Source organism: Macaca fascicularis, chromosome 6, assembly GCF_037993035.2.
Source record: "Macaca fascicularis isolate 582-1 chromosome 6, T2T-MFA8v1.1".
NCBI lineage: Eukaryota > Metazoa > Chordata > Mammalia > Primates > Cercopithecidae > Macaca > Macaca fascicularis.
The window spans coordinates 157,318,984-157,328,629 of NC_088380.1; the positions used below are offsets into that span (position 1 = coordinate 157,318,984).

The following is a 9,646-nucleotide window of genomic DNA, read 5'->3' on the forward strand; positions in this document are numbered from 1 at the left end:
AGTAGAGAGGGGGTTTCACCATGTTAGCCAGGATGATCTCCATCTCATGACCTCGTGATCTGCCCGCCTTGGCCTCCCAAAGTGCTGGGATTACAGGTGTGAGCCACCGCACCCGGTCTGTCCTTGACTTTCATGACTTTTAACAGTTTAAGGAGTACTGTTATTTTGTAGATGTCCTCTAACTGGGTTATGGGTTTTTAGGAGAATATCAGAGGTGAACTGCTCTTCTTATGTCAAACTAGAGTATGTATCAATGGATTTTTCACAAGTGATATCAACCTCAATTTGGTTACGTTAGCGTGTGCCAAGTTTCTCCACAGTAAAGTTACTATTTCCCTCCTCCATATTCTGTTCTTAGGAAAGCAAATCACTAAGTTCAACCTACACCCTAAGGGGTGGGGAGTTCCACTTACTGAAGAGGGGAGTATCTACTTATATTATTTAGAATTCTAAGATTTGTACCTTCTCCCCCATTTGTTAAAATAATCAGTGTCAACACCCTCATTTATCTTATGCTTTTGGCTTAATCATATCCTTTTTTAAAAAACAATTTTTTTTTTTTTTTTTTTTAGTGAGATTGGGTCTCACTCTGTTGCCCAGGCTGGAGTGGAGTACAGTGGCACAATCACAGCTCACTGCAGCTTCGACCTCCCGGGCTCAGTCTCCAGAGAAGCTGCGACTGCAAACGTGCACCAGCATACCAATTTTTTTCTTTTTTTTTTTTAAGAGATGGGCATCTCGATATGTTACCCAAGTTGTTTCTGTCTCAAGCCATCCTCCCACCTCGGTCTCCCAAAGTGCTGGGATTACAGATGTGAGCTACTGTGCTTGGCCCACACCCTTTGAGATGAAGGGATTTGGCCGGGCACAGTGGCTCATGCCTGTAATCTCAGCACTTTGGGAGGCTGAGGTGGGCGGATCACCTTAGGTTGGGAGATCGAGACCAGCATGACCAATATGGAGAAACCCCGTCTCTACTAAAAATACAAAATTAGCCAGGCATGGTGGCACATGCCTGTAATTCCAGCTACTCGGGAGGCCGAGGCAGGAGAATCGCTTGAACCTGGGAGGTGGAGGATGCTGTGAGCCGAGATCATGCCATTGCACTCCAGCCTGGGCGACAAGAGCGAAACATCTCAGGAAAAAAAAAAAAAAAAAAAGATGAAGGGATTCAGTGGGACACAGCGGCTCATGCCTGTAATCTCAGCACTTTGGGAGACAGGCAGGAGGATCACTTGAGCCTAGTTCAAAACCAGCCTGAGTAACACAGTGAGACCGTGTCTCAAAAGAAAAAAAAAAAAATTAGCCAGGTGTGGTAACACACGCCTGTAGTCCCAGCTGCTCAGGAGGCTGAGGTGGCAGGATTGCTTGAGCCCAGGAGGTTGAAGCCGCAGTGAGCCATGATCACACCACTGCACTCCAGCCTGGGCAAGAGCCAGACCTTCTCTCAAGCAAGATTGAAAAAGGTTGTCCAAGGTGGAAAAAAACTTGTGGAGCCGTCTGTACTTCCAGACAACGGATTATCATTTGGCAATAAAAAAGGAACTTACATGAGAGCACACAAAGTAGATTCCACTTAGTCATGCACCAAATAATGTTTCAGTCAACAAAAGACCATACATTCGGGCCGGGCGCGGTGGCTCAAGCCTGTAATCCCAGCACTTTGGGAGGCCGAGACGGGCGGATCACGAGGTCAGGAGATCAAGACCATCCTGGCTAACACGGTGAAACCCCATCTCTACTAAAAAATACAAAAAACTAGCCGGGCGAGGTGGCGGCGCCTGTAGTCCCAGCTACCCGGGAGGCTGAGGCAGGAGAATGGCGTAAACCCGGGAGGCGGAGCTTGCAGTGAGCTGAGATCCAGCCACTGCACTCCAGCCTGGGCGACAGAGCGAGACTCCGTCTCAAAAAAAAAAAAAAAAAAAAAAAAGACCATACATTCACCAGCGGTCCCATGATTATACTGTATTTTAACTCTACCTTTTCTAAGTTAGGATACACAAATAGTATTGTTATAATTGGCTACAGTATTCAATACAGTAACACGCTATACCAACTCCAAGCGTAGAATCAACAGGCTGTATTATCTAGGTTTAGTTTGCACAAAATCACCTGACCTTTCTCAGAATGTATCCCCATCATTAAGCAATGCACAGTTGTATATGAAATGCCAACAGGCAAATTTATAGATGGATTAATGATTGTTCAAGGCAGGGTAAGGAGCATTGCTAATGGGTTTGTTTTGGTGTGTGTGGGGGGGGCGGGTAGCAGGACAGGGTGTGAAATGCCCTAAAGCTCATTTTGTTTCATAATCTACAGTACTAGAAATCATTTTATAGGTGAATTGTATGTAAATTACCTCAATAAGGCTGTTACCTACAATGTGTGCAGCTTGAGTCAGAACTCTTATCCTCTTGTAAGCTGTGACCTTTGCCAAGTGACTTCCCATGCTGGTTTTCTTGGCTGTATGATGGGCATAGTTTATCTTTTTCATCAGATTGATTCAATGAGATTAACATCTCTAGCAAGGTTTGGCATGTAACAAACACTCATCAGTAACCCCTTGTCTCAGAACCCATTTATTCGCTTATTCCCTCTGCCTAGAACACGCCATCAAAGACTGAAAGCAGCATCCCCAAAAGTTTTCCCCTCTTGTTGGTTTCTTTCCTCTACAACTGACTACCTCAATGGTCTCATCTCTCCAGCCTGTGACACACAGCATCCTCTCCACTGGGCCTCACTAATCCTACCCAGCCACCAGCCTGTCCTAACCATGGCAGGCACCATCACGGGGCCTTGTGGTAATCCCTTGCAAAACACTGAGTACCATCTGGTGTCACTGGGTACTCAGAGCCGCATGCAAGTTTCCGGAAAGCAAGAACTTTTCTTTTTTATCGCTGATGAAAATAGGACTTGGTGTGTATTTGTGGGGTGACAATCTTTATGTACTTTATGTACTGATGTGGAACAATCTCCAAGATCTGCCAAGTGAAAAAAAGCAAGACACAGTAGAGTGAGCTCCCAGCTTTGCACAGAAGGTGTGGGGGGAGAATGCACACCCACGTGTGTTTATATATGGCATGGGTCTGGAAGGCTCCTCTTCGCTTCAGGCTACACTTGGATCCACAGTTCCCACTCTGACTCTTTAAGAATTGGTCCATTTTTAGAACCAGCATCTCCACTCAAAACCAGGTCTCCAAAGCCTTGGTCTGCTTTAGATGACCAAGGCAACTTAATGCTGCAAGTAGCATGGAAAAGACCCCAAATGTAGCACGAGGATCTCAGCTCTCCTCAGGCTCCTTCTCCCAAGAAGCCAAATAGGAGGAAGAAATCAAATGCCCGAGTAGCCCCTGATGAAGGAGAAAAGACTGGAGTTCAAACAGTTTACACGAAGGCAATTTATTAACAGAAAATATTTTGAGGAGTCTTGTTCACAGACGGCGACCACGGCGACCCCCCTTCCTGCGAGTGCTGTCAGAGGGGATGGGGGTGACGTCCTCTGTGTGGAGGAAGAGAAAGCGTCATTGCCTGGAGCTGGATGGGAAGGGCCCCCAGGCCTCCCTAGACCAATGGCCTAACCAATCAGCAACAGATCCTGCTGCTCCCCAAATGACTCCCCAGTACATAACAGATGGATGTGAATGTGAAGCGGCCCCATCTGCCAGTTCCTCGAATTTCCTGACGTGGTCTTAACTCACTTTCCAGAAAGGGAAACAGGCTGAGAGGTGTGCAAGATGTCAGAGGCACAGGAGAAATCCAGCTTCTGACATTTAGCCCACCATCTTCTCTAGAGGAAAAACCCTTTGGACAGGGTAACTGCAACTGTCTCCTTTGCATTAAGTAAAACGATACTGAAAAAAGTCTGAAAAAATCTTTCAAGGTTGGGTGCAGTGGCTCATGCCTGTAATCCCAGCACTTTGGGCTTCGGGAGACTGAGGCCGGTGGAGCGCCTGAGGCCAGGAGTTCGAGGCCAGCCTGGGCAACATGGTGAAACCCCTCTACCAAAAAAAAAAAAAAAAAAAAAGCCATGTGTGGTGGCACACACCTGTAGTCCCAGCTATTCGGGAGGTTGAGGTGGGGTGGTGGGAGGATTCCTTGGACAGATCTGCCCAAGAAGCAAAATTTACAGTGAGCTGAGATTGTGCCATGAACTCCAGCCCACACAACAGAGTCAGACCCCATATCTCAAGAAAACAAAATTATCCTTCAAGTAGGACACGGTAGGAACTTTGGCCTGGGGCGTCAGCGTACATCTCTACTAACTGCACAGAAACAACGTGCAGGCAAGAACTAATGCCCCCTTCCTAGGAGCTGTAAGGAGCCAGGAAATCACAGGCATGAGTATTAATAATGGAGGCTGGCACCCCCCGACTTCATTTATGGTTGTCACACGGCTGGCATGCCCTACTGATATTTAGTGGGCAGATACCAAAAATGCTGAACATCCTACAATGCAGGAGATGGCACACACAAAATGCTCATTGCAATGCCGTCAAGAACGGAGGAAAGGACAATTCATCTCTTGTCAGTTTTACCGGCACCAGGCAGTGGAGGACAGAGATTCACAAATGAAACAGGACATTCACATCAAGGTGACAGAGGTATTCAGGGAGAGATTTTTAAGTCAGAAGGTGACTTGTAGCCTCCCTTAACAAACTTAACTGCCAAAAGCGACCAGACCAGCCGCTGCGCATCCACTGGGCACAGCATGTGCTTTTCGGGGCTGATGCTTCAAAACAGATCCAAGCATTAGCTAGAGGAGGGCACCTACCAATCCGCCCGATCTTCATACCCGAGCGGGCAAGGGCTCTGAGGGCCGACTGGGCCCCAGGTCCAGGGGTCTTGGTCCTAGAAAATGGAGGTTTAAGTTAAGAAAAGCCTGCGGCCCAGTCAATGAAAGATCTCCTTTCTAAGATTCCAACACCCCGCTAGTTCAGAGGTCTGCAAACTTTCTTTAAAGAGACAGGGCTGGGGACAGTGGTTCACATCTGTAATTCCAGCACCTTGGGAGGCCAAGGCAGGGCGGACTGCTTCAGCTCCGGTGTTTAAGACCAGCCTGAGCAACATGGTGAAACCCCATCTCCACAAAAATACACAATTTAGCCAGCGTGGTGGCGCTACTACTAGCAGTCCCGACTACTCGGGAGGCTGAGGTGGGAGGACTGCTTGAGCCTGAAAGGCAGAGACTGCAATAAGCTGAGACAGCACTGCTGCACTCCAGCCTGGGGGAGAGTGAGACCCTGTCTTAAAAAAAAAAAAAAAAAAAGTCAGATGGTAAGTATTTTAGGCTGAGGGGCCACTATGGTTTTGTTGTATGTTCTGACCACTGTCCGGCCTGTTCACCTAATAGTCATCTAGTTTCATGCCCCTCCCCCCACCACCACTCAAGGCCAGGTCCTTCCCCTCTCCTACAGGACTCCACCTCTTCCCCTGACTGTACCTCATGCCACCCTTTCCTTCACAGGTGCCCAGGTTCACCCTCAACATCAAGACCTTTCTTTGCAGTTGTCTCTAGCTGGAATCCCCTCCTTTTGTCCTTCCTTCACTGGAAGAACTCTGGACTCATCGAGACCTTAGTTTAAATTACACTTTATCACCAACTCCTTACTTGTACTTCCCGGCATTTGTCACAAGTGAAAAGCACATACTCCCTGGCGCTCTGTTGTTTAAAGTCTGACTCTCCTACCAGCCTAGGTCCCACACAAGGAGGGTAGAGACCATGTCTATGTTTCCTATGTTTCACCCATCACTCTCTTCTAGTACCTGAAACACACAGCTCCTGGTATACAGTGGGTGCTCCACACTGAGCTGCCGGGGGTGTACAGAGGAGCCAATTATTAAGTATGTATATGACTAAAATATCTTGTTCAAGGTCACAACGAAAAACCCAAACCTCAAATCCAGGTGCTCCAGCACCCAAGCCCAGCAGGTTTTCGACCACCTAGTCATCCCCTCCACGTCTCGTACCTATTTCCTCCTGTGGCCCGGAGTTTGATGTGTAGGGCAGTGATACCCAGCTCCTTGCACCTCTGGGCCACATCCTGGGCAGCCAACATAGCAGCATATGGCGAGGATTCATCTCGGTCTGCCTTCACCTTCATCCCACCAGTCACACGGCAGATGGTTTCTCTGGGGACAAAAGCACAGGGTCATTTCTTCCTTGTCCAAAAAGGAGTGCTTACGATATCCTAATGAGTGAAGAGCATCACAGCTCAGTCATGTTGGAGGATGATGGTCATGGGCTCTGCCCTCATGGAGTTCAGTCCAATGGGGTTGAATGGCCCAATATAGCTAAACTCAGCATTAACACTTTATATATCTACTTCTGCATTTAATCCTTACAATCACTCCACGAGGTAGACACTACTGTCCTCATTTTACATATGAGGAAACCGAAACTCAGAATTTGAGTGATTTCACACAAGTCACAACAACTTGCTAAATGGCAGTCGAACCCACATCCAGAGCTCACTTGCAGTCCACTGCTGCTCCTACAAAGGGAACTAAGGAAAGAAATTCCCAAGAAACCAAGGATTCAATAACCATCACACTATAAGGACAAAGAATGTGTCTCCTCTCTTGTAACCCCTGGGAAATCACAATATTTGTGGGCTAAATGGACAAGCATATTCTCTTACCTGGATAAAACAGCATTTCTTTAGAGAGAACCCCCTCCACTGCTAGCCCATCCCAGCCATTGCTTTCCTCAGCCTTTTGCCAGCTGGGTGCCTCTCCACCCAGGTACTCACTTGCCAGAAAGGTCAGTGACATGGACAAAAGTGTCATTGAAGGATGCAAAGATATGGCAGACACCAAATACATTCTCTCCTTCAGCCACCTGAGGTCCGAGGCTGATGACCTGTTCTTCCTTCTTTTCCTTCCCCTTTCGAGGTGCCATTTCTGAGTGGAAGGAAAAGAAACTCAAGGTTAACAGACAAAACATTTCCAGAATCCCTTTCCCCCGGCTATTAAAGAAAACCCTAAGTCTTGCTTCATGTCCCTGTCTTCTTCCATCCAGGACTCTGCTATATTCTCTCATCTCTGCCTTACTAAAAGTTCTTTCTCCTTGCACTCGGAGGGGTGTCAACTGTGGCCATATAGCAAAGTACCATGAGAAGTATTCTTTCCCCAGAAACTATCAACAGCGAAGCTCACAGCACCTACAGGATAGAAGCCTAGGGATCTAGCAGCAGATGCCTGAAGGCTGCATCCCAAAAGGCAAGAAGAAACCCAAGACCAATACCTACCCATGCACTGGTAACACCATTCCAAACACCCTTTATGGGGCGAGGGAGCTGCCTGACTCCTACATGAACTCCTCAGCTTAGAATTCAAGGGTCCTTTACCAACACAGCCCTCAAGCCTCTCGTCTCCTGTTTTCCCGTGCTCCACCTGATCCCTTCAAAAGCCCAAAATGCAATTGATTTGACACCCACAACTATTTAGAACTAAATCTTTCACCAACATCAAATATCAAAGGCACTAAAATACATCCAAAAGGCAGGGAAATGGGAAAGACCCATCCCAGAAATCTGATGGGTCTCTGAGACCAAACAACTCCAACCTATTATGGCCTTATAAGTGCAATCATACTGTCACAGGATCTAAGGGAGGGAGAAACTGACAGGAGGAAGGCAGGTGAGAATGAATGAGAAAGTGGAAGACTAGGAGAAGACTGCTTCCTGCCTAAAGACCCAGGCCTTCTGAACCTCCTGGTGTTCAAAACAATTTAACATATTCAGAAGACACTAACGCCAATCGGTATCCTGCAGATGGTGAAGACAGAGTGTCTCAGCCTATGGTCACAGTAAAGACAGTGGCAAAACCAAACCTAGAAACAACGTGTCCTGACTCCCAGCCCAGCACTCTCTGCCTCCTGCCAAGGTGCCTCTACACCACAAATAACTACCCCAGTCTGTCTCAGGTGTTCCTAGACCTCTCCTGTGCCTTCCCTATATAAACTTTAGTGTGTGACCACAGTAAGTACTTCAAGTGTAAGTCTTGGGTGTACAAAGTTAGCTGTTCCTATCTTCAAATCAGGCTAATGAACACGACGAAGTGCGTTAACTATCGTAAGGAACGCGCCACAGAAGAGAAGACTAAGGTTCTACCTGGAGAAGCATAGAAAGGCTCCAGAGATCTCAACTATGTGAGTATGAGTATGTTTCGGCATGGTGGCCATTCAGTAAATGCCAATTTGCCGTTTCTCCGTCCCTAACATCCCATATAGTAATGAGCAGAGTGGTCATCGGGGGTATATAAATGCAGGGCAAGCACACAGCAAACATTGGTGCTGGGCCCTGAGCGCCTAGAACTTGCAACGTGCCCGACTCAGCAACGGAAAGAATTGCCCAGATTTAGAAGCATCCAATACAGGGCGAGAATTTTCCCTGCTTTCCTTCTTTGAATGATCACTACAAATCCATGGGATCGGTGCTACTGTTATTCCTATACTGCAGATGAGGAGATGAACGAGATTAGGCGCGGGCCTGCGATAATCAAGAAAAAAGTTGGCGAGATAGGGGTGGGAACCCACGTCTGTCCCGGGTTCGCTCAACTACGCTGTGCCCCTGAAACGAGGCCGTGGCCGTATTGCGGGGCCGAGGCCTTAAAAGGTTGGACCCGCACTCACCCTTACTTCGCAAGCTCCTCCCTGAAGCAAAACCGGCCTTCCGAGACCAGGCGCGAACTCAATCCCGAGTTGGCCAGGATCCAAGTGGGCCAGCCGCGCGTCTCTTGCCCGGCAGCTAGCTCAGTTCCCACGGAAAGACCCCAGTCTTTCGTTCCAAGCCCCACAGGGTCCCCTTGCTGCAGGATGCCCCCCGATTGTCGCGCCCGGGCCTCCTACCTGCACGTCGTCTCCAGACTCCAGACCGGAAAGAGAGAGTGGGAGAGGGAGGAGCGACGGGTCACTTCCGTGTCCCGGAAGTATACCTCTGAGGTCACAGGGCGAGGTCGGCTCCCGGAAGACGCCGCCATTATTGCTTCCAAAGAGTTTAAGACTCGTCATAGGGAAAGACGGTTTATTACTTAAGGGAGAGCGAAAAGAGACAGAGTGGCTGGTTGTCGCTGCGAGCGGGTCTGCCTAAGCGACAGTACGAAACGGCTACACCCGCGGGGTGAGGTGGGCCTGTATTCCATGACGGCGGTGGCCTGGCTAGACAGACTTCCGCCCTCCTGACTCCCGCCCTGGCAGCCTGGGAGCGGCAGCGCCCCTTGTGTGGAGCAGGGGAATAACAACAACAAAACGGCATTAATTAAAGCCAGGGTGGGCCGGGCGCGGTGGCTCAAGCCTGTAATCCCAGCACTTTGGGAGGCCGAGACGGGCGGATCACGAGGTCAGGAGATCGAGACCATCCTGGCTAACACGGTGAAACCCCGTCTCTACTAAAAAATACAAAAAACTAGCCGGGCGAGGCGGCGGGCGCCTGTAGTCCCAGCTACTCGGGAGGCTGAGGCAGGAGATGGCGTAAACCCAGGGGGCGGAGCTTGCAGTGAGCTGAGATCCGGCCACTGCACTCCAGCCCGGGCGACAGAGCCAGACTCCATCTCAAAAAAAAAAAATAAATAAAGCCAGGGTGGTGCCTGCGTCTAGTCCCAGGTACTTAGGAGGCTGAGGATCGCTTGAGCCGAGTAGTTCGAGGCC

At 48.8% G+C, this 9,646-nt stretch overlaps 1 protein-coding gene across 2 annotated transcripts; it reads right to left on the reverse strand.

Annotated features, from left to right (window-relative positions):
* Positions 1 to 3,383: 3,383 nt before the first annotated feature.
* RPS14 (ribosomal protein S14) lies at positions 3,384 to 8,881 on the reverse strand. Of its 2 annotated transcripts, none has more exons than XM_005558271.3 (5): positions 8,849 to 8,881; positions 6,750 to 6,900; positions 5,968 to 6,129; positions 4,772 to 4,848; positions 3,384 to 3,499 (listed from the first exon to the last, which is right to left on the reverse strand). In XM_005558271.3, the coding sequence occupies exons 2-5, from the start codon at positions 6,896 to 6,898 to the stop codon at positions 3,432 to 3,434; spliced, it is 456 nt and encodes a 151-aa protein (XP_005558328.1). In that variant the 5' UTR covers positions 6,899 to 6,900; positions 8,849 to 8,881; the 3' UTR covers positions 3,384 to 3,431. The 2 variants fall into 2 exon arrangements, with proteins under 2 accessions (XP_005558328.1, XP_005558329.1); XM_005558272.3 differs by having other exon boundaries at positions 8,633 to 8,881.
* Between the last annotated feature and the right edge of the window lie 765 nt (positions 8,882 to 9,646).